Source organism: Lissotriton helveticus, chromosome 2_1 (genome assembly GCF_964261635.1).
Source record: "Lissotriton helveticus chromosome 2_1, aLisHel1.1, whole genome shotgun sequence".
Lineage (NCBI taxonomy): Eukaryota > Metazoa > Chordata > Amphibia > Caudata > Salamandridae > Lissotriton > Lissotriton helveticus.
Window position 1 is genome coordinate 1,126,402,494 of NC_136059.1, and position 26,103 is coordinate 1,126,428,596.

The 26,103-nt window shown below is 41.9% G+C and overlaps 1 protein-coding gene across 1 annotated transcript in view; it reads right to left on the reverse strand.

The window, feature by feature from the left end:
• Positions 1–20,807: 20,807 nt before the first annotated feature.
• Positions 20,808–26,103, reverse strand: part of ACER2 (alkaline ceramidase 2) — an 85,933-nt gene continuing 80,637 nt past the window's right edge. The window contains exon 6 of the mRNA XM_078675960.1: positions 20,808–25,723. Within this exon, the coding sequence (XP_078532086.1) occupies positions 25,537–25,723 (187 nt within the window). The 3' untranslated portion in view covers positions 20,808–25,536. The remainder of the gene's footprint in view (positions 25,724–26,103) is intronic.

Sequence of the window (26,103 nt, forward strand, 5' to 3'; positions counted from 1 at the left end):
TAAGGTATTTTGAAATCACTTAACCGGCTTTTCCCCAATCACGGCACTATTGCATTTGATCGTGAATTCCCACATAATCAGATCTATAAGGATATATCCACATATGATAGATACACCGATTTGATAACTATCCTCATATTGTAACCATAGTTCCCCAATTTTCTATATCTTGTGTTAGAGTTGTTTTATGTACCTTTTCCTCTAGTATTGTGATTTATTTTTCATGTGGTTATGGCACCTTAAGGCTAGCAGCCTTTCCCCCCCCCTCGCTTCTGCATCTAGTTACAGCAAGCAAATTTTCTCTGGCCAACCCCTTGGCACATTAGGGACCATTCTTTATTGTTTACTCACACTCCTAGCCACTCATCCATACAGTCAATTACACAGTCACTTACTTGCCCAGTTACTCACACACCAACTTACTCATACAAACAATAACACGAGGTCACTCACCTATACAGTCACTGAAAGAAGCATGCACTCATCCATATAGCTGCTCTCACATTCACTCACTCATGCATACAGTCACTCATATACCCAGTCACTCACCTAAACTGCCTTTCACATACCCAGTTACTCACCCATACTGACACAAGCCTTCAATCACCGACACAGCCATGCAGACACTCACTCACCCATACAGCTTCTCACACACATAATTACTACCCCATACAACCCCTGACTCACCCACTCACTCAGCCGAACAGCCAGTCACCCACCTCCTCACCCACACACACAGACACCAAGACAACCCTAGAGTTAGTCAGACAATCAATCAATCACCAATATAGCCATTCATGTACCCACTAACACACACATACACCCACTTAGACATCAACCGACAGATACGCACATTCACACAACCAGTCACCAACCCATACATTCACTGAGACACCTAATCACTCACTTATACAGTCAGTCACACACCTACTCAGCCATTCATAGTCACTCATACACCCACTGATTCACCAATACACCTAGGTATATATATTTAACACTCATAAACTTTATAAAAACACTCAAAGTCATTGGGTGATGTCATTACTGATGTCCTCAGTGATGACATTTGTGATGTCCCTGACCATGTCATGAGAGATGTAATATGTGAGGTCATAAGCAGTGCATTTCGGGGACGTGAGTTATAGTTAACTCAAGTAACTATAACGGCTCAATTTCAATATATATATATATAAAACATACTGGCGGTCACCAGTATAGAGTTATAGTTAGGGCCTATTTCCATAGGAAAGGCATTTTATGTTTTGCCAATAGCTTTGTTGCAGTTTGATGAATTCTCACGAAAGCTTCAACACTAGCTTGTCACTCACTTCAGCTGCTATCTTAAAAGTTTGAGGGTGATCCATCGAGCAGAGGATGAGAAAAAGGGGGTCCCAAAATGAGTTTCCTCATGCATTTCCCATAGGGATTTTAGACACAGCTGCAGCCCGAACCGCTGAACGGAATAACACCAAATTTGGCAGAAATGTAGATATTGGTCCAGAGAAGGGCCTTTTTCTGATTTGGTGAAAATCCATTAAGCAGTTTTAGAGAATTAACCAAAATCCAAATTTGTATATATAGGGCCGTGGATCATCTGAGGATACAACAGTCCCAGTGCTAAAATGTGATTGACTACCAACACTTCAACCAGGAAGTATTGGCAGCCATCTTGGGACTCAACTTCTATTGAGTTCCACAAAAATATCATTAAAAAAAAGAAAAGGGGTCTGGATAGGAATTCCCTGACCCACTAGGCCTCTTGGATGGAGTCCCGAAGGGAACCCACCTGCGCCAAAAAGCATTTTTTCAAATTTTTCAGCAGGAGTTGCACTGGATCTACAGTTCCCACCCATAAGATTTTTTAAAAAAATGAAGTGTGGGCTCCCATGCTCCCATGCTTCTGTAATGTTTAGCCCCCTGGTGGGCCAGGTCCTGGGAGCATGAGGAGTTAGAAAAAGGAGGAGCGTGCAAGGGTTCCCCCTTCTCAGGCTTATGAAAGCCCCGGGGACCGCCACCTCACTGGGGCACTGCTTTTAATGTATGCAGGTGTGCCCGTGCAATATCCAGCAAACTGGAGACCAGGAGCCAGCCCTGTGAGCAACCTTTCACCTTGTAGACACACATACAGGGACCATCAATATGTTGAAATCAAGGAAAGGATGACACATGATTATTGAGCCCAGGAATTCAACTCTACCACCCACAAAAGGACGAACCAAGAGACACCGTTGTTCACAAAGAACCTATTACCACCTATTATACAGGCCTATTAGCACTCTCACGGGTCAAACAAAGCACTAAAATCATTCAGTTGGAACAGTGATGCTATAACAAAGACAATGACACACTCCTCATACATACCAACACCGAGACAAGAGAAAATATTAGTACTGCTGTACCCTTGCTCACACAACCAGTGTTAGAAACATAGTTGGCAACAGGATACCCTGCAGAATGCAATCTAACACAACTGGTGAGGTAAAAGATAATCATTCATGCTTGTGGAAAAAGCACATTCTTACAGTTTACATTCAAACACAAAACATACAACACAAACATATGCAAGCTAAATTAAAGCAAGAGGAACCATCATTAGAAACTACATTGAAGAGACAAACTGTGCAAAGAGGACTCACGGTTTCAATCGAGTGCAGATATCAACTTGCAATTCTCAGCAACAAGGCCTCAGGCCAGACATGTGATTTTCATAATGGTACCAGAATTATCTCATGGGATGTAGCAGAGTATCACTCAAAACTGTCCAACCAAAAATGTATATATTTTGTTACTGACTATGATGTCATTTGTTGTCGGGAGACATGGGTCATAGACATTTCTGTCTAAATGGTTAATCTTCATTTGATGTCCCGGCTGGATTCTTAGTCGCAGAGGAGGCTGGTACCCTTGATTTCAGTGAAACTCCCTAAACTAGTTGTCAAGGAACTCCATTGCTGTCCTTTTTTTATCAAATGATATTATTCAAATGTTTTGAATTGTTAGATCTACTACTGATTAACTTTTACAATAATCTTTTGATGTTTCAAATTCCCAAGTTGTGGGCGCCCTCGATGAATACCTGACAGACATTTTGCCCAAGCATATAAAAGAGGTCCTAATCTTGAGGGTAGGTGATTTCAACATAGGTGTGTGTATTTTAAGTGATGCAACTATATGCAAGCCGCGAACGACGCCTACCGACGCGCATGGGTACTGCTACGCAAAAAAATTCCGGATCCAGTCTGACGAATGGTGATATTCTAAGGTAAGGAATCTATCACGAACGTGTCTCTTTCAGATGTGGGTATTTAAATCTAGAAGTATTGGGGCTGACGCATCTCAGGCATGTCCTATATGGCGATGTATTGATAGGGTGATACTGTCTAAAAACCTGGGGGCAGATTTGCAATAACTGGAGCGTCCCTGCATATCAGCAGGGATTCGCCAGTTATTGTGCGCCACGGCTCCGCCACCATGGATGTGCCGCATTTACAATGCGGCGCACCATGGGTCAAAAACGGTGCAGATGCGTGACGCATCTGTGCCGTAAAGGCAGCGCATTGCTGGAGTTGCGTCGCAAGCGCGACGCAGCTCCAGCAGTGCTCTGGGGGGCCCTATCTTTACAATGCTGCGTCAATCCTTACGCCTGCTTCAAGCAGGCGAAGGGTTTTGACGCAGCATGGGCTCTAAAGTGACTGAGTGAAATCTTGTAGATTTCACTCAGCCACTTTTAGGAGGCATTCCTGCGCCGGAACGACCCCCCTCCTGCGCAGGAACGCCTACATGTGGTGCAGGGCTTTACAACATGATGCATCTACCAGATGCGTCACGTTGTAAATACTCCGCAGCATGGCGCATCTTTTGCGCCGCCGCTGCATCACAAAAGTGACGCAACGGAGCGTAAAAGAGGTGCAAGGGGCTTGTAAATCTGCCCCCTGGTGTTTGCCCACACTTATAAGACACCACGCTCAATCTTACCTCCTACCTTAAACCCCTTCCACGCTCATGACGAGCTGAGCTCGTCATGAGTTTCGCCGCTCGCATGCTCATGACGAGCTCAGCTCGTCATGTAACGCGTTTTTGTTTTTTAAACGCCGCACAGCGCGAAAAAAGCCGCCGCACGCATGCGGTTAAGGGATCTGTTAATTGCAGCAATATTGACTTCATGTTACTATCGCAGGACCCTTCCCACATTGTTAACAGAGTTTGAAGTGATTACCAGCTGTGTTAGTGACCACAATCCCCTCATTATACATTTAAACCTCACCTTTGCAAAACCATTGTTGTAAATGTAGAAATCGAATATACACAGAACAAAGGGATCAGAAATAAGTGGGAGAAGGTCAACAAAGCTCAATTTATGAACGCAGTATTAAGGGAGAATCAGCCTGCTCTTGCCGTGGCCGCAAGATAAGGAGAAGACCCCGGGGCCATTATTGTGTCCTTTAATTCATTATGCCGCTCGGTCTCCTCTATGGCGAGCCTAGAGCAAAACCTTGGGAGACGTGGATGCCGTGGAGCATCTAAAAGATCCTGCAGTCCTTTGGAACGCTGTAAATCTCCATTTCTTTACAAATTACGAAAGTCCACATGCCGAGTCATTTATAGCTTGACATACATGGGTAGAGCACCTTACCAAGATTTTTGATCCACCTCGCAGAGGCTTAGTGAAAGCCATTATTGAAGAGGCACATTTTGATGTAGATGCTGCCTTTGTTTAAGTGAATCCATTGCTGTCAAGGACATTATCTGTGCAATTAATAAGAGCCCCCCACCCAAAACACCTGTCCCACCTCACCCCCCAGAAGAGCAGCTAGACAGGATGGAGTCCCCATGGACTTATTTAAGAAAATATAGCACGCTGTGCCCCTCTGATAACAAACTTCATTAGAGATGCTATAACAAGCCCTTTGCCTCCCTCAAGGCAATTGTTGCTCCAATATTTAATAGGGGACTAGGAATCTCTGAAATTCCTATTGCCCGATTTCTTTACTGGACAGTACTGTTAATATCTTAGGCAGGGTTATACTGCAAAGGCTCGAGGATTTGGCAAAGGAGAACAAGATTCTATCCAATGCCCAGTTTGGATTTCACTCGGGGGTTGGAACGGTCAATTTACATCTCGGTACAAAAGGGGGTGGCGAGGGACGGATCATCTGAACCAATCAAACACTCACACCCAGTCAACAGATCTGGGTTTAATCCATCACCGTTCTTTAGCCCACTCTGCCACCCCAGTTCAGACATGGCAATATGCAAATCAGTCTGACCCTGTGCCTCATGGGAACAGTCCAGCCCGAACTGCCAAGCCATGCCTTCCCTGGACCGGAAACAAGCTTCCTAGGACCGGTTTCTGGCATTACAGCCGTCTTCAGCCAGGCTTACTTGAATCCAGTGGCAAAGTGAGCAAGGGACTCACGTCTGAGCATACCCTGCCAACTTATGGCGAACAAAGCGGTACAAAAGAGGGTGGTGATGGACGGAGCATCTGAACCAATCAAACACTCACACCCAGTCAACAGATCTGGGTTTAATCGATCACTGTTCTTTAGCCCACTCTGCCACCCCAGTTCAGACATGGCCATATGCAAATCAGTCTGACCCTGTGCCTCATGGGAACAGTCCAGCCCGAACTGCCAAGCCATGCCTTCCCTGGACCGGAAACAAGCTTCCTAGGACCGGTTTCTGGCATTACAGCCGTCTTCAGCCAGGCTTGCTTGAATCCAGTGGCAAAGTGAGCAAGGGACTCACGTCTGAGCATACCCTGCCAACTTATGGCGAACAAAGCGGTACAAAAGGGGGTGGTGATGGACGGAGCATCTGAACCAATCAAACACTCACACCCAGTCAACAGATCTGGGTTTAATCGATCACTGTTCTTTAGCCCACTCTGCCACCCCAGTTCAGACATGGCCATATGCAAATCAGTCTGACCCTGTGCCTCATGGGAACAGTCCAGCCCGAACTGCCAAGCCATGCCTTCCCTGGACCGGAAACAAGCTTCCTAGGACCGGTTTCTGGCATTACAGCCGTCTTCAGCCAGGCTTGCTTGAATCCAGTGGCAAAGTGAGCAAGGGACTCACGTCTGAGCATACCCTGCCAACTTATGGCAAATAAAGCGGTACAAAAGGGGATGGTGATGGACGGAGCATCTCAACCAATCAAACACTCACACCCAGTCAACAGATCTGGGTTTAATCCATCACCGTTCTTTAGCCCAATCTGCCACCCCAGTTCAGACATGGCCATTTGCAAATCAGTCTGACCCTGTGCCTCATGGGAACAGCCCAGGCCGAACTGCCAAGCCATGCCTTCCCTGGACCGGAAACAAGCTTCCTAGGACCGGTTTCTGGCACTACAGCCGTCTTGTTTATGTAGGTTCCATTCCTGCATGTAAACAATCAGAATGGCGTTTTACAGCTTCTATGTGTGCTGCATTAGCACACATAGAACTTGCAAAACATCATTGTTTTAATGATTGTTTACGTGCAGGAAGGGACACCTTCCTGTACATAAACAATCACCAGAGGTGATTTCCTCTATCTATATGTGCTGCAGAATGCAGCACACATAAACAGAGGGAAAAAACAAAGAGAAATGAATACATTTTTCCTCTTTGGGCCTACCCTGGGGAGGCGTGGCATTCAGACGCATTCCCAGATTTACGATTTCTTGTAAATCTGGAAATGTGTCCGGTTCCATGGGTGTTGGGTAGGTGCACCCACAGCAACACCCATGGAACACCCCTTTGACGCAAAGTGCTGCGTCTAAAGGGGGCGTATTTACAAGGACAGGAAACGTCACGCAAGGTGGCTTTTCCTGCCCTTGTAAATATGGGGCAGCAAAATGTGCTGCTGGTGCGTCACAAAAATTGACGCGTCGGTGGCGCAAGGGGCTTGTAAAGCTGCCCCTCAGTCCCAGTACTTTGCCATGGTTTGAATTTTTAGAGCCGCAAATGACTTACAAACGCTTTTAGATGCTTTCGGCACTCTTATGAATGATGTCGATTTAAAGCCCAAGTTGACCAAATCCTTTGTCATGACATCTGGGTCTAAAAACAGCAAAAATAAAAGAAATTCCATGGCGCAAGGGTTGAGGTAGCTAAAGTGCAAAATTTCACACCCCTGGGCATCCCCTTTGATGTAGCTTCTAAATGGAAACTCTTATTCTAAGGTCTCATCAATTCCAAAAGTTTGTTGCTGCCGTTTTTCACTTTGCTTCTAAACTAGGTTATAAACCAGTGAGAGATTTAGGGGCAGATTTACATGAAAGTGACGCATCTGTAGAGATGCATCACTTTCCCTACGCCACCATGCAAAACCCTTGCGTCACCATGGATGCCCCGTATTTACAATACAGCGCACCATGGCGCAAGGATTGACAGATGCGTCAGAAATTCTGAAGCATCTGTTGATGGAAAAGTCACGCATTGCTGGAGTCGTGTCGCAAGCACGACGCAACTCTAGCAATGCATGTTGCGGCCTATTCCCAATACACTGTGTCAATCCTTACGCCGCAGTGGCGTCCTAAAAGTCACGTAGTGAAATCTTGTAGATTTCACTGTCACTTTTACGATGCTTTCCTGCGTGGTAACGCCTACTCTGCATACATTATACTTGACTCAGGTATAATGTCACGAAGGGCTTTACAACGTGACGCATCTCCCTAGATGCGTCACGCTGTAAATGAGCCGCAACTTTTACGCCACTGTTGCGTCATAAAAGTGACGCAATGACGGTGCAAAAGTAACGCAAGGGGCTTTTAAATCTGCCCCTTAATGTGCATTTTTTGGAGCAAATACGCTGCGATAAGAACCTATAGTGCTGGCGTCTGGGGCTAAGCACAGGATGAACGGCTGCAAAGGTTTGAAAGCTGCTTTTTACGAAGGCTATTGTCAGTCTCACAATCTTATCCAACCTTTAAATGTTACTGAAGTTGGCAGGATCACATTAAATTAAGCCCATTGTATGGTTGAGGGTGGTGGAATCCAGAAGCAGAATTTACAAGATCAATTATTCTGGACTGCCTGGCCCTGGATAACGTGCCTGCTATTCTATAGTTAGCTTACATTAAACAAACATTTACAAAATTGGGGGTTCCTGATCTGATTGCAAAGCTGGCACACATTGAAAATAATTCAATAGATTTTGTCAAAAGCCGGTTTCTTAACTTTAAAAAAAAAAAAAAATTGTGTGCAAGAGGCACAAAAATTTCAGACTAGAAGCCTCTGTTGGCAACTGAACCCGTCTTTGGAACCCCATGCTATATTTATCCATCACCACTATTATTCAGCACAGATTTCTCCTCAGCTGTTTAAGTTTAACACTATTCATTTCCCACTGGGATTCCCGTCAAAAGGATCTTTGGGGCATATTACCAAGGGCCATTATCGCCGCTTTAGCGGGACTTTTTCTCGCTAATGCGGCGATAATTTTATCGCCCTATTACCAAGCTGTCGCTAACACCAGTTAGCGACAGCTTGTAGGCGATAGCGGGCATTTAGGGGCCCACTTTGCATGTCAGTGATAATTATCGCTAATGACATGCAAAGTGGGCGTGCCAAAATGTCAGCGACTGAAAACAGTCACTGCAATCGCTATCGCCTATGATCAACACAGGCGTAGTTTTGGAAATATTCGCGCTAAGCGCGAATATCTCCAAAGGCTAACGCCTGCCCTGACCAGTTCTTAGCCATGTTATCCAATGAGAGGTGGATAACATGGCTAAGAGCATTGTCACGGTAATGCCTGAATATCGCTGTATTGACAGCGATATTCACGAATTTCGCCTGTTTTTTATCGCTCCTGAGATAGACCTTGCTAATAGCAAGGTATCTCAGCGATAAAAACAGGTGAAGGGCGGCGATAGAAATATTCCCGCTAAGCCAACTTAGCGATAATTATCGCTAGTTGTTGGTAATATGCCCCATTGTCCCCATCACTTCAGGTGTCCCTGTGATAATGCGCCGATGCAAAGCACCGTGCATTTGATGCTATTTTGTTCCTTGTACACTTCTCATCAATTCGCATGACTTCCTGTCGCTGCCCAGTACTTAGTATGGTTTTTGATTGTTATGCTGGTTTCTTCTGCGCACAATTTCTCTCTATGGTAGTTTTTCTGTATGTCACACATGACGATGTATGTCCAGCAATGACGCTTGTGAGCGGAGCATATGGGCAAACATTCAGGCCGCTGTGATATCCTGTACTGCCTACCTGGCGGGTAAGGTAACTTGTGATTCTTTATTTTTCTTTGTTGTTTCGCGGCCTGATAGACCAACATGTAATGTGATACCTGTGCAGTATTGAAAAAAAAACAAGTAAAAAAAAAACTTCTCATCGGAAATGTTTAGTTCCACATTTCTAGAACTAAACATCAGACAATATAACCAAGCTTTTGCCTAGTTACAGCAGTTAGATTGCCCTGGGGTATGTCATGCCGTGCTCAGCTGTATAAAATGCTCAAGGAGCACGAGAAAGGGATATGGAGAATCTGTTTGAATGCAAGTGCTTCTTTTATGCTGCCAGCAGACGTTTCTATTGTATCTATTTAAATACAAGATTGTCTCGCATATATTGTTTTTAACAGATCTGTATGAATTTGAATATGAATTTTTAATAACTCTTGTTTTTACATCTGTATATATTAGTGAATTTGTAAATATTGACTTATATGGCTAGTTTTAGCCGAATAAAGAGGTTTTGACTGACTGACCTACTGTTGTCCAGACCTGACAAAAAGATGCCAAACCACCATGATTCAGATCAGTGACTTTTCACTCTCCCCCACTCGTTGTCCACTTGCCTGCTTACCGTGAGAGCGAAGATAGATAATATTGGTGACTAGAGACTGGTATCATTGGTGCATTTGCAAGTGCTTTGGAAGAAATGTTCACAGCTAGCAAGTCTGAATTATTGTGAGTCTCTTTCTTGAGGATGTTCATCAACAGCACCTACTAGAACAGCTTTATCAGCTGACATTATGTTTGTCATGGCACACCTTGATTCAAGATGGAAGATGGTCTTGATTATCAATGACGTCCTCCTGCTTGTCCGGCTGTTCGGGCTGAATAAACCAATGGCTCTTACTCTTTTGCTTAGTCTAGGCATGAATGTCCTTGTGCACAGCTTGCCAAATACCAGAGACAAAGTCACACATTGAAAGGGAGTACTTGGCTGCTATGGGCTGTGTAACAATAACCAAAGTGGATTGTGCACCACGTTACAAAAAAAGAGGTACATGTGGAACTGGCACTCTTAGCGATTGAAGAAAGGTTTAGCAACAAAGGGCCTGTTTTAGGTCTTAAGCAGATAGAATACTCCATCACAAACGTGATGAATATCCAGCTTGCCGTATTACAAGTGCATTATATTCTATGGCACTTGTAATTTGGTGAATGGCATATCCATCATGTTTGTGACGGAGTCAGTTTTTAATCATGACCCAGGGTTGAAATCTTGATAGTGGAAACAATATTGATCACTCTGTTTTCGTGTCTTGACGTACAGCAAGGCTCTCCACCTTCAAGTCCCTTGTTCACTATTAAAGCATGTCTGGTGCACTTACTATTGGTTACTAATCATTCTAGCTATAAGTGGGTAGTCAGTGTAGTGTGTATGTGTGTTTTTTGTTTTGCTTGTGCCCACCTTCTGTAACACTTTTGTAGTCCTGGATGCTGGGTTAAAATAAAGTATTTTTTTAGGTTTAACCTGTAATGGCACTTGCACCATTCATGGCTAATATTGTATTCTATGCATACGCTCTGTTTCAGTATCTTTTTTCCATTGACTTCCTTGACTCAGGAACGTTCACCAATGGCTTAGGGCATTGTCCGTCGCATCTTGGATGAACACACTAGTATTTCTTTCTCCCTCTTCCAATTGGTGTGTTTGGCTGTATCCTTCCGCATCCACTAGAATGCATGAGGGACTGTTTTACATCCGAAGTATACACCTGTCACACCATCATATCTGAGCCATTCATATTGATTGTTCTAAGGGGTCTCCATAGACAATCCTCACCTACCACCCTTAACTTGTTTAGTTTAATGAAGTATACCTATCATACCTACTTACCTAACCTGCCCCCACTTCTGCAGTGCCTACATTTAGCACACGCCATGAGGTGGTTGATTTTGTATAACAAAAATAAAAGAATTAAAGGCAAGTTATTCCATTCCAACTGCAAGTATTTGCTTACAGTATTGCGGCGTGCTAAAGCTGCACTGGGAGGGGGCTGACAGGACATTTTGATGGGGTTAAAATGTGTGCCATTGCTATTGTAAAAATATCACCACCTCGTGGCTTTGCCACTGCTTGTTTGACTTGCTTTTGTTGGAACGTGACTATCAAACCATTGGCAGTAGTTGTTTTTACTGAGTGAAGTCCTATCGAGGACTGTGTGTCATGTTGCTTTAAATCTATTTCAGGTCAGGTTGTAGAATGTTTTTATTCAACATGATTCTATTGTAGTTTGCATTCTTGTACAGAGCCAGCAGGACAGTTGCTGGGAATTAAGTCCTGTGTAGGCTGCGCCCTACCTTGCTCCTGTGTTTCTTTTAATAAACCCTTACCTCTTTTATATCTGGAAGAGTCATACTTTACAATTGGCGACGCGGTTGGAGAAGAAACACTAGGAATCCCTGAACTGATTTTTTTTTCCATCAATTTCATTTCGAATTGGATTTACTTCTTTACATTTCCTTCAGCGGATTCAAGACTTCTACATTTCTGACAAATAGAAATGTTTTGTGAGTACTCTGCTAAGAATTTTATTTAAGACAAGACTATTTTTACTAGCTGGAATATGACTTAGCGTTTGTGATGATTTATTTTTAATATTTCAACATCGTTTATTTTCTGGACTTATTATAAGCCTCCGTTTGTTATAAAAGACTATCGTTTGAATGTCTTCTGGGTAATTTTGATGCCTGTCAAGTTTCATCAAGCTGCACAGAAACTAATGCTTCAAATATCGCCGCGCATCTTTTAACTCGTTTGTTACCTGTTGGGAGATTTGCGCAAGGGATTCTGTGCTGACAAGGCTGTGGAGACATTCTTTTGGTGACGTTTCAGCGCTGGATTCTACTGCTTCGTCCGAACGCTGCTCCTTACTTTCTTCTTCAGTGTGTCTGCAACGTTGCGTTCACGCTGGTCATGTGATACTGCGTGATGACGCAGGACGTCGGCGTCCATTTTAAGTTTCCGAGACAACGGAAAACAACACTGGAAGCTGATTCTTCGTTTCTTCACGCCGGCAACTAGCAACTTCATCGTTTTGTCTCACGATTTTACATTTTATTTTATAACATTCAAATAGCGTTTTGGTAATTTAAGTAAAGAAAGTTACATTTTTTATTTTAAAAAAAATTATTTTCTTTAACATCTTAACCTTGGAAAAGAAGACTTTGGCTCAAGTACTTTTAGTAAGATTTTCATTTATTGTTTATCAATTAGATAATTGACTATGTCTTCACAAACTTTTACTATTCAATCACCTCAAGCTTTTTGGCCTACAGGTTCGGAACCATGCATGAAGTGGTTACAATGGAAAGCTTATTTCCTTAACTTTACTGAAACTATTGATGAAGATGGAAAAATGAAACCTGAGAGAAAAAAGAAGTTATTTCTTCATTCTGTAGGTGCTTGTGGCCTTAGGATTTATGATGAAATGAGTAAGAGTGTTGGGGGTGGTGATACTAATGTATTTATTGATATTTTGAAGGATTTTGACAATCATTTTTCCCCAAAGGTTTGCATAGGTATTACCAGATATAAGTTTTTTTCGCAGAAAACAGCTTCCTGGTGAAACAATTGATGTTTATGTTTCTGAACTCAAAAAAATGGCTGAAGATTGCAAGTTTGATCATCTTCAAGAACAGTTTATTAGGGATCAAGTTGTTATGCATGCTTCTGATCCTGCTATTCAGGATAGGCTATTGATCAATTGGGATTCTGACCTTAAAGATGTTTTAGCGATTGTCAGGAAGGCTGAGTTATCTGGCAGAAGTGCTAGAGCTATTAAAAAAATGACAAAACTGTTTCTGATAAAACTGTTACAGATCAAACCGTTACTAAAGTTAAAAATAAACCTAATTTTAAACATAAATTTCAGAATAAGAGCAAACCTTAAGAAACCAAAAAAAATTAGCAACTTAGATGTTTTCGCTGTGGCAGCGACTCGCATTTAGCCAACAACAAGTTGTGCCCGGCTCTAAAAGAGAAGTGTTCCAACTGTGGTTTAATAGGACATTATTCATGGGCTTGCAATAGGACTAAGAACAAAAAAGTGAAGGTTATTTGCGATTCCTCTTCAGATGATGAAGAGTGTATTGTAAAGAAAGTTATGCACTGTTCTATGGAGGAGAAGTGTGATCCTAAACCCTTGGAAAAGGTTTTTATTTTTAATATCAATGACTCTTACAATAAAGAAATTAGGAAAAAAACAATTTGTAACATGTTGATAGGTGGAGTTCCTATCAATATTTGGTTCTCCATATACCATTGTTAATGAGAAGGTATGGAACTCAGATTTTTTGCGTTATTTAGGGAACACTGTTTACCAATCGGATATTTCTCCTGAAGGATTTTCAGGGGGGAAAATTGACATGTTAGGGTTTTGACCTTTGAAGTTTAGATTTAAAGGAAGAGAGTCTCTTGGTAAATTATATGTTGCCAAACGTGGACCTTCTGGTCTAGGCTGGCATGACCAAGGGGATTTAGACATCATGTTGGACCCCAATAGTCCTGACCCTGTTCTCATTGTTAATGAAGGTGTGGAAATTGGAAATCACATGCTAACTAAATTTCCTAATGTTTTTAGTGGTAAAATTGGTACCTTTAAGGGTTTTTCACACCGCATTGTTTTAAAAAGTGATGCCAATCTCAAAACATTTAAAGCTACAAATATACCTATTTAAATTCGTGATGAAGTTGGAAAAGAATTAGACAGACTTGTGAATGAGGACATAATTGAACCTTTTGAGTCCTCAGAATGGATTTCGCCTGTCGTCATTGCTAGACGCGCTAATGGGAAAATCCGTCTTTGCATTGACCTTCGTCATTTAAATGACAATATAGTTGTTGACAAATTCCCCTTACCTAAGATTTCAGAAATGTTGTTTTCAGTGAAGGGTGCAACTATATTTTCTACAGTCGATTTATCCTCGGCTTACCACCAGATTTTACTAAATGAGGATAGTAAACAGTTCACCGCCTTTATCACACCTATGGGGTGTTATCAATTTAAGAGAATGCCATTTGGGTTGGCTTCGGACGCCGCCATCTTTCAACGTATTATGCAACAATTATTTGGCAAGCATCCTAACGTTAGATTCTTCCAGGATGATATCCTTATTTTTGGTACGGATAAAGTTGAGCATAATACTATTTTGGAAGAGGTTTTAAATATTCTCGAGAATAAAGGTTTGACCATAGAATATTCAAAATGTAAGTTTGGTGTCAAATCTGTTACGTATTTAGGCCATGTATTGTGTTCTGATGGTGTTTCTACCAGACCTAAAATAGTGGATGCCATAAAAGAAGCTCCACCTCCTGCGAATAAAGATGAGATTCGATCATTTTTAGGCATGGTAGAGTTCTATGCTAAGTTCATTAAAGGATTCTCAAGTAAAGTTTTTAACATCCGACAATTACTCAAAAGCAATGTAAAATTTGTGTGGTCAGCAATATGTGAGAATGAATTCAATAACATCAAATTAGAGATTATTCATGCGCCTGTTTTGAGCCCTTTTGATCCTGATTTGAAGTCTGTAATTACAGTGGATGCTAGTAACAAAGGTTTGTGGGGAGTTCTCTCTCAAATCAATACCAATGGAAAAGAGTGTATTGTTGCATTCGCTTCTAGAGCTCTTTCTACTCCTGAGAGTAAGTTTTCTGTGATTGAGAAGGAAACATTGGCTGTGGTTTGGGCTTTAGAACATTTCCGCAGTTTCATTTGGGGTAAAGAATGTGTTGTCAGATCAGATCATAAACCTTTGACCAAGCTCCTTTCTACTGATGGTCTTTACAATGCTACTGCCAGGATAGCAAGGATGTCTATGCGTCTTCAAGACTTTTTGGTTAAAATTGAATATGTTCCTGGTAGAAGCAATGTTCTAGCGGACTTTTTATCACGCATGCCTTCTGATTTACAAGAGTGTGATGTGAATGAATGGGATTCATTACAGGTGGCAATAGTTCATGATGAGAATCATTTTTGCATAGATAAAGGGAAATGGAGTGATGAATATTTAATGGAGAATATTTTGGTTTCGGTCATTTCCTATATTTGTCACGGTTGGCCTAATAAAAACAATTTAACTTCGGAGGTTAAACCTTTTTGGGAAGTTAGGAATGAGTTAACAGTTGTGGAGGGCACAATTTTTCGTGGTGATAGGGCTATTCCTCCTACTTCTTTGAGAAATTCCATTCTTCAATTATGTCATAAGGACCATTGTGGAATAGCTAAGACCAAACAAAATGTTAAAAGATGGTACTGGTGGCCTGGTGCTGACTTAGCTGCTGAAAGAAATGTTCATGATTGTATCACCTGTGCCAATTCTGATAAGGTACTTACGGGCGAAAATACCGATTTTCGTCCGTTTCCGACCGGTATTTTGACATTGGTATGTAGGGGTTTGAAAAACCTACAGATTCGGTAAGTTTACCGAATCGGTAAAATTACCGATCTGTAAAAATACCGAATCTGTAATTTGCTATGTAGGTAGCACTGTTAACAGTGCTACAGGCCATTCAGGATTGGAATTTACCATGTAATACTATTACATGGTAAATAACGAATTCCTGTGTACATGCACATCTGTGCATGTACACCTGTGCCATGTGGCACACAGACATGCCCTAAGGGCATGTCTGTGTGTCACATGGCACACAAGCCTGAAACAGGGGTGCAACAGGGTGTCAAAGTGACACCCTGCCACCCTTGTAAAATCGGTACATTTACCGATTCGGTCATTACCGATTCGGTATTTGCTATGGAATCCTATGGGCTTCAAGGCCCATAGGATTCCATAGCAAACACTGAATCGGTAATTACCGAATCTTACCTACATAGCAATTACCGAATAGTAAATACCGATTCGGTAAAATTCGGTATTTACCATTCGGTAATTTGCTATTACCTACATCTGGGACTTCATACTTTGAGACCTGACATGTGTGAACCTATCATTCCTGATGGTCCGTGGCATACTGTTGCGATTGACATCATGGGGCCTTTGGGAGATTTCCATAAATATATAATCTCTATTATTGATATTTTTTCAAGGTGGCCTAACATTACCATCGTGGATAAGGTAGATTCCGTTAAAGTTTTGGAATTTTTGGATAAGGTTTTCATTGAGGAAGGTCTTCCAGTTCAAATCATAAGTGACAATGGTGTACAATTTATGTCTAAAGTGGCGAAATCTTATTTTGAAAGAACTGGCATAATTCATAGAACCACTTCCTTGTACAATCCTAGTGGAAATGGTCTTTGTGAAAGATTTAATAAAGTACTCAAGAATGCCATCCAAATTGCTGGTGTCCAAGGTGAAGATTGGGAGGCACATGTGTTTAAGGCAGTTTGGTCTTATAGGACTAATATTCATGATGCGTTACAAATGTCTCCTTTTGAGATTATGAGAGGCCGTATTGCTAGAACTAAGTGCAATCCTGATTGGTTACATAAGCAATCTTGTGTTGACATCAATATGAAAGATGTTAAGAATAAAATTCTGGAGAAGCGTCTTCAATACAAATGTAATTTTGATAAAAAATTTGGTGATGGTTTAGTTGATGTTAAAGCAGGTATGTGGGTTAAAGTCAAAAAACCCTGGAAAGTAAGAAAGGGTGAATCACAATGTTCTAAACCTTTGTTAGTGAAGAAAGTTTTACGTAATGCAGTACTTTTAAGTGATGGTAAGGTATGGAACCTCCGAAGAATAGCCGTTTTCAGAGGTAAGAATGAGGATAGAAATGATCATGTTGTGTCTTCCTCTTTGTTGCCTTCTGGATTTGGAGAGTTCCATACTCCTCAAAAAGAGGATCATGGTGGCATTATTGTTTCAGAATGTGCTACTGGTTCATCTGGTGGAGTCTCTGAGGTGGTTCAGTCTCCTGAGTTTGCGGATTCTGTTCAATCTTCTAGATATGCTACTTTTGTGCCTGCTTTTTCTAGCAATGAGGTTTTGCATGATCCTGTTTGTGATGCCACTACTGTTTGCAATGATATGCTGTCTAATTCTGATTTTGTACATAGAAACGTTGTAAATAACAATGTAGATAATCTTAAGAAACGTATCCCTGTCAAACCTAAATGGTTAAATGATTTTGTGTGTTAATTCTTATTTTGTTATTTTTGTTTTGTTACAGAGGAAGATGTGTCATGTTGCTTTAAATCTATTTCAGGTCAGGTTGTAGAATGTTTTTATTCAACATGATTCTATTGTAGTTTGCATTCTTGTACAGAGCCAGCAGGACAGTTGCTGGGAATTAAGTCCTGTGTAGGCTGCGCCCTACCTTGCTCCTGTGTTTCTTTTAATAAACCCTTACCTCTTTTAAATCTGGAAGAGTCATACTTTACACTGTGCCAGTAATGAAACCGTAGCCTGACCCTGTCGCTCTGTCGAGTGCGGAACATCAGCGTTGGATCCCCCTGAAGATGGCACCATATAAGCTTGAAAAGGATGGCATTTCACATCGGAATGGTTGCTGCATCTAATGATATCCTTAACTGAATGGGGTATCGGCAATTAAGGACTTTTCACCGTGTTGATGTCTCGATCATCCCCAGCTAACCAAAATGACGGATGGAGTGTTTCTTTTTTCTCCTGGAGGCTACGGCGGGCAGATGAGGTCACAATGCATCTTGCTTATGGTCGAATCCTTGTGTCCACATCATCATCTGAGGTCCGGTGAGGAAAAAAACCTTTTATATTCAGATTTGCGCCGAGATGAGCATTGCCGCACTAAGAGATATCTCGTCTGGCTTTAAGATGGCAGCATAGCGCAGCCGAAGGAAGATGTTTGTCTCCTGGGGCGATTCATCGTGTCTCTACCTTGTACGTCGACCGCAGTCACCAATTTGTAGCAGCAGTTTCAGCGAGTACAGAACCGGAGAAGCGCTGTTGGTATTTGATGAGGTTGGGGTTCTGAATTATCTCTCCTCCATTGGCGTTTCGATTGGGGGAAGGAGCCCACAAAGGTATGTTTGGTGCTTCTGCATTGACTTCCACTCTGCACCCTGCTTCCTGGTGGCTGTGACCTACTGGAATCATTATTGTGCCACGTCACATTCCACCCGCACTTACCATGTCTTGTGCCACTTCAACTTCATCCTGAGCGTCCTGGAGAACCTATGCCTGCTCCCTCTGACACACGTGTCCTCTACAGAGAACCCTGCCGTCAATTAGTTGGCCTTCATTGGGTTCTTGATCTTCTCCCTCAGCCTCATGATTCTGAACTATCTCCCCTGGATGATGACTGGATTAAACACTGTTAGTTCTGAGCATCATCCTCTGCACTCAAGAACTTAATATGAAAACATGTGGATTGCTGATGTGCAGCGTACTATAAACTTCTGTGAATTGTGAAAAATAATTCTAATTAATAACTGTGTTTCATGTCCTGGATGGCAAAGCTTCTGGAATGGCCTGTGCTAGGCTTTTACCTTAGAGATGGGGCAAACTCATGGCCACGGAGAGAAAACAGTTTGTCCCCAAACTGATGCTGTTTGTTCCCATTTAGTATTCTTTATTTCTTTGTCTACTTCCTTTGCTCCTATCCCTTCTCCCTTGAATCTCTCCCCTTGCCTGCCACACTGCCTAGCCCCCTGTCCTTTTGTGCCCTCTGACTAAGCACTCCTTCTCCCCTTGTTGGGGAAAGATCTAATATTTATACTCTGGAGTCTTAGCGAACCCGTGGAGAGGAGAGAGTCCACAGTGCCAAGGGAGCCACTCACAGTTGAGGTATGGTACGGTATGGTATGGCACCCCTTGCCAAAGCACTCCCTCTCCCTTTTTTGGGGAAGGATCCAGTATGTAGGCCTTGGAGTCACAGAGACCTCTCTGAGAGAGTCCACTGCGTAAAGGGAGCCTCGCAACAGAGATGGGGAAATGATACCACTTCCCCTGGGATCACAGCTTACTGGACTTTGGACGTTGCTTTGACTCGTCTACCGGTTTGTGTCCCCGTCACCCTCCCCTCCTCTTTCCATGCTGTCTCTCACCCTCTCATCCTCCTTCCCTCCTTCATTCTCTGTCTACTTCCTCTGCTCCTACCCACCTCCCCTGAATCTCTCCCCTTGCCTGCTTTTTCCCTTACGTATATGTCCTTTTTGTTTGTCTCGACCTTACATGTAACTGTTGCCATGCTCTAACAACTGTGTAACCTTTGTTACAATGTAACCTGCAACTATGGTCTGATACTCATGTAAAGCGCTCTGATACCTCCGGGTCTAGCCAGCGCTATATAAAACCTTTAAAATAAATAAATACATTTTTTTTAAATACCATCCGCATACATCTAAATCAGGCCCATAGTCATTAAAGAAAGTGAAAAAGAACAGTTCTTCCATAATGCATTTATGTTACATTTCTATCGATGAAATTGATTCGGATCACTTTTTCCTTTAAGATTGGATTTTGGAGTTGAAAACGACGATAGCCAAGAATTTTATAACTTAAAAAATAACTGGTGCTTTGAACCTATTTGAGGTCAACTCCATTCAATTGTTTCTCTAAATCAATAATGCCAAGAATACCCTCATCTCTCACACCACCAGGCCTAACACCATCTTATCCATCAAGTTCCCGGCTCCCAAGTAATATACACATCAGCAACTATTGCAAGTCACGTGCCGCTGATTCACCATTCATTGTCAAAATCACCTATACGTGCAAGAGACCTTAAGCGAAGGCAGGTGAGCTGTTTCTTATTTTCTTGTTTCATTGAACCGTCAGTGTCCAGTCTCTCCCTTTCATTAAATGACTTATAACAACCAGAGGCAGTTGTGTAGGAGCTATGGCATTGGTCGCGAGAAGGTTGTGAACAGCAGCTCTAATGATGGTGTACTTCAAGGAGAAGTAGATGGTAAATATGTTTGTGTTAATGGCACATGTCCACAATAGGCAGTAAAAATCAGGCCTACTGTTTGAGCCTGCTAGTCCTTTACAGCCATCAAACTGTGTGTGACAGAAGAGATTGAGGGGCAGATTTACTAGCCCCTTGCGCCTCTTTTACGCTGCCGCGGCGGCGCAAAGCCAGCGCCATGCTGCGGGGTATTTACAACATGACGCATCTGGGAGATGCATCATGTTGTAAAGCCTTGCACAACATGGAGGGGTTCCGGCACGGGTTGGGTGTTCCGGCACAGGAACGCCTACTAAAAGTGGCTGAGTGAAATCTACAAGATTTCACTTAGTCACTTTTAAGGCCATGTGCGTCAAAATCCTGCGCCTGCTTGAAGCAGGCGTAAGGATTGATGCAGCATGTTAGGGATAGGGCACCCCCGAGCCTTGTTGGAGTTGCGTCGCGCTTGCGATGCAACTGCAGCAATACGCGGCATTTCCGACGGGGGATGCGACACGCATCTGCCCATCCGTGCGCCACGGTGCACCGCATTGTAAATGCGGCGCATCAGTGGTGGGTCACGGGTGGGCAGATGCATCGCAACTCTTCTGGCGCATCCCTGATGATTAGCAGATGCACCAGAAGTAGTAAATCTGCCCCTGAATGTCTGAATTTATGCTAAAAAATAGCTTTCTCCATCTTATTTTGTTTGTACTTTTAAATGAATACAAATGCAAAGAGTTACTGCAAACACATTTATTGTAGTACTTTAAATTAAGCAGTATCAAGGCATTGCACATAATACAATAATAAGTTGTGCACACAAAGGTGTCCATGTACCCGCTGAGTTTTCTGACAGTTATGTAACCACACAGAAAAAGTGTTCTATTGTACATTGTGACTACAAAATCCACATGGTACAACAAAATGTTCAGTGTCTTTTGCATTCTAATGAGGCAACAAGCAACTCGCCGATACTTCAATTGGCAGCAACCAAAAAGATAAACGCTGATGAATGATTATACTGAATGAATAAATCAAACATTAAAATGATGTCATTGACTGTCATATTGTACCAAAGTTCACCTTTCTTGGCTTTGGACTTTATACAGGGATTGTGCGTTACAATATCAAGGGCATGCATATTCATGTTCACATATACAGACTCGCCAATATCAGCTCTAGCATATTATCAGGGTAAGTATATATTGGGCAATGTAAATTTACTATTTATAACTTCATATCCAGTGACCTAGAAATATGTTGGTAGTCAATACTGTGCAGTCTGTATAACTGCAGGGCAATATTTAAACGTCAATACTGTGGTAGAACACTACACGACTGTTTGAGCATGTCTCTTTAAATGTTTGGATTTTAGCCTCTAAAAAGTGCATAATACTGAACCTTGTACATTGGAAGTAAATACCTCGTTTCCCCCCTCAGGCAGTTATTCCGCCCTTCCTTTAGTGCAGGGCCATAAAGATTTAACCACAGTTTTATCTTCAACTTTAGTTATCAACATGATAAGCAAGTGCATCAAAATGGCTGATGGTTGCCCAGTCAATTTAAGGAAGAATTCTGTATGGTGTTGGTAATGACGACTTTCACTTGAACGATAAAATCAGTACTAAGGTAACATATTACATAGCTTTGATAGAACGTGTGCCCTTCTTCATTCAGATGGACTTTTAACCACGGATTTGCAGTTACTGATTCATATGACTAATGGGGTTTTGATAGATTTTTAAAGTACTGACATTAGAAGGATCATTCACAAGTGAAATAATGTGTTGCTGACTTTGTGGTTATGCATGGTTCATTTTAGTATGACATCACAAAGCACCAATGTCTGTACCTGTATGTCCATGGTGGATGCTAGCAGAATAAAAGCATTAAGCATTGGAAAAAATGGAGAACTATCCCAGGTAAAAATCAGCAGTGTGCTCCTTAAAGTGAATGTGCAGTAATTTGTCTGTACTCACTTTGTTGGTCAAACAAAGGAATCAAGAATCACAATAGTAAGGTACAATCTTTGCAATACAACAGCAGTGTGTAGCTGAATGTGGGGCTAAGACTCATTTGGCAACATCACCGTTGTATCGAACCATGACTCCTGCCAACTTATTGTGTGAACCAGTGAATACTTTATATGGGCCCAAACTATAGGAAGCCTTGTAAGGAATGCCTTGTCGGTTATTTGTCATTTGTGCACATGATAGCCATCACAAGTTCTCAGGGTCTCCGGAATTATGTAATCATGCGGCTGCAACATTTTCTGCATAATATTGAACGTACCGCTCTTTCCTCATAACCTACAATCTGCTGCATAATTTGCAGATTGCAAAACAAAAAAGATCATTGATTCTAACTCAAACAGATCAAATGTTACTAAAAAAAGGACCACCCATGGTGCCAGGCAGAGGCTGTCCCGTTGCAAAGTGTAACTAGTCACCTTTCACCTGCTGATTACTGTATTCAGGGAGTCAGCTCAAATGTTTTCTCAGGCTGTATTAATGTGTGTTAAATAAACAAAATAGCAAAATAATACTGCCACAGCTTGTGATGCAGAATGCCTCATAATTTGCCTCCTTCTCCCACACCATAAACTGGTTGATCCTGCTGCATAATTTGGTCACATTATTATTTGATCCTCCATGGGTGAATAATTCCAGTGGCCCTGTATATAACCTACAATATATCCGTGGTCACAAGGCCTGTTTATTGCGTTGTCGTGGTATTCTATGTGGTTGTTCTGTACAAGCACAGTCTGTCCTTTGTAGAGATGCATGACCCCATCCGTTGCTACAGCACCTCAAGTCATTCAATTTAAGTGCTGCTGTTATTACCTCAGTGAAAGTCTTGATATCATTATCAAGGCCACTGCTCAATTCCTTCAAGACACTGAATGTGCTTTTGATTTAAAATCCCTGAGACTATACCTCTCAATCGTTCTGGAGATGTCCATGTTCAGATCTGGAATTCGCCTAAATCGCAATGCAGATTTCTTCTATGTCCCTCTTACAATCCACTCTGCTACATAAAATTCTATTGACAGCTACCTTCATAGCTGCACATACCTAAAGCAACACATTTTCAGCTCTCTCTTGGTAGGCTAATGTGGAGAAAAATAAAAAATAATAAACGTCTTACTAAACTCACCCAGTTCTCAACTATTGCTTTCATTCCATTAAACATTACAACCTCTCCTCTTACTCACTGACTTTTTGCCCGTCTTTGGCCATGTACAACGCTCCGCTGCCTTTTGTCCAGGTTTGCGCTATAGAAATCCCATACACATACGTACATTTGAGACATGTGGTGGTGTGAACAGCAGCTATAGAAGACCGGATGTAAATAATGTAGAATCCAATATACACTAATAGCTAAATAAAGCGATTTTCTGCAAGAAACTTCCCTTCTACTCCCGAGTTGCTACTGTAATTATCTATTCCTAAAGCTGTGTAAAAATTGACACATGCGCACTGCGACCACCCACTCATCTTGCACCCCTATTACTATTTAAAGTACTATGCTGCCCCTTGTGGCCAGTTCCATGGTACAAAATTCTCCCCAATTATATCAAAAATATATGTTACTCCTCTCAGAAACATTAAATCAATGAAATTTTGGTAGCAGACATTTCTAGCCTTCAAAGCAAAGACTCGTGTTGTGGGCCATGTATGATTCCTTGTAATTGTTAGCCCATTTGTTGGTATTACCCTGTCTGAACTAAAATGGTTTACGACACACTGTAGCTTCTTCATTGGAGTAAGAAATAAATAAAACACTAATTCTATACTCACACTAAAATGCAAAAAAAAAGATTCCTATAAATAGAATAATGATAGCTCTGCTACTGTGACCGTATAAATAAATCTTGCAACAGCTTGCACTCGGGATTTGAAAACCCAACCTGCACTAGGTGAGGCAAGATTTAAGTAAATAAGGGTTGTCACGGTTTTTGATATATTTTGAAAAAACACAGCACTGTTAATAAGACAAGAGTAAACCGCATGTTGGTGATTTAGCAAGGAAGAATTAAGCTTTCCAGCTCCATTTCTAACTGCTTATATTTTTTTGCAAACACTGTTTGGTACATTGGTTTTGAAACATACAATTATTTCTTAAGAAAAATAGAGATTATGGGCCTGATTCACAAAGGTAATTTACACTTTTGGGTAAGTTTACACTTTTGAGTAAGCTTGCTACTTTTCGGTATTTGCAAACTGCACTTTTTTTAGTTCGTTACACTTCAGTAGTAACTTGCACCTTTGTAGTTAAGTCCAGCACTACACATGGCCAACTACTGGTACTGCAAAACGCTCCCACAGAAAATAATGGAGGTAGAGACTTCCTACAAAATTGTTAGTGACTACAAAATTGTAAGTTACTACAAAATTATAAGTTACAAAAGTGCAGTTTGTGAGTAGCACTTTATAGTACGTCTTGTAGAACTACTATAGTACTACAACACATACTACAAAGTGCAGTTTGCGAATCAGGCCCTCCATGTTCACAAAATTCTGTAACCACCACACTTGGATACCACACCTGCTTGCCCTCATACCATAGTCTAAGAAACAAGACGTAGAAACTGCATCAATTCTCAAACACGGGGCAAATATTTCATGCATTATATATCAGAGTGACCCTACACTTAATTTCCAGCATTGCAGAGTGGATGTTGCTGCATTAGTTGATGTGTCATCATGTTGTGTGACGGTTCAGAGTCTTGAATCCAATCGCAGGTTGTGCATTGCAACAGTAGTGACTATTATCACTTGTTGACCAGGCCAACTTAGCTGTTGGTAGAAGGAATGTATGTGCTTTTAGAATGTACATAGTGACACCAATGCACTTGCAATCCCGGTGTCACAACAACGGTGTGGCAGTTTAGTGAAATCACAAAAAAGGTTTGCACTCAAAGAACTCGCCAGGAGCTCCATCAAAAACATCAGGGAAAAGAAAAATAAATCTAGCACACTAAGCTGTACCTAAATTGAAATAAATACATAAATAAGTAAGCCAGGAGTTCCAAATCACTGACACCAAATGTTCCTCGGCTCAGAGAGTGAAGCCTGCACCCTCTGCGCACGGGGCCTACACCTGCAGACCTACTGTGCAAATGAGCTTGACGACACCAGCCAACGATAATTGAGTTTTGTCTTACATAAGACAAAGTGTCCCAGGTACACATTAGCAACCGTCTGCATGGCATGCTACATATAAAATCAAAGTTTAAAAAAGTTTTGAGTAGAGCACTTGGTTGTCCTCCTAAACAAAGTTTGTATGTGCATACAAATAATCTATTTAGCTGGTTAACAAAACGTACAGAAAGAAGCACTGCTTCTTTGGACTTAGAATTTCTATCACCAGTAATTTGTAATAGTCTGAAAAATTAGGATCCGAGTAAAGAGTTATCCATTGAACGATAAACCAGATGAAGACGCGCTGGATGCAAAGGGGTGCTTCAGGCCATCTTTAGTGCTGATTTCTCATTGGCGCACAGGAGGGTGACGTAAGGCACGCCAATGAAAGCCCACTTCTCACTGGGCCAGAACTTGATGACAGGACCTTGTTCCGGGATCTCAGAGGCAGCGTCAAAATAGGCGAAGCAGACAACGCCAAGGTAAGCAGCGAGGCAAATGAAGAGATGCCTGAAGGAAAAGAACAAAAGGTCAAAAGAGACACATTAGTGGGAGTTCTCCTTCCACCCTTTCAGTACATTATCACTTTTAGGAGTACTGTCATATATGCATGCAGTAGCATGGATGTGACAACTTTGGCAGTGGTCATGCTTCACATGTTACACCGCCTTAATACTGAAGCTTACAGCCCTTAGGAATAAAAACAGAGGTCCACTGGTCGGATTAGTAAAAATCACTCACCACACTGACTCATGTAACTATAACATATTAGGTCCTGTAATTAACCACCTACTTGGGACACTGAGTTCCCTGAGAGAACAGGAAAGAAAGGAATATTTATTATCAAGGCAATCAAGAGGAAGCAAGTGTGCCCTTTGATGGCACTCTGC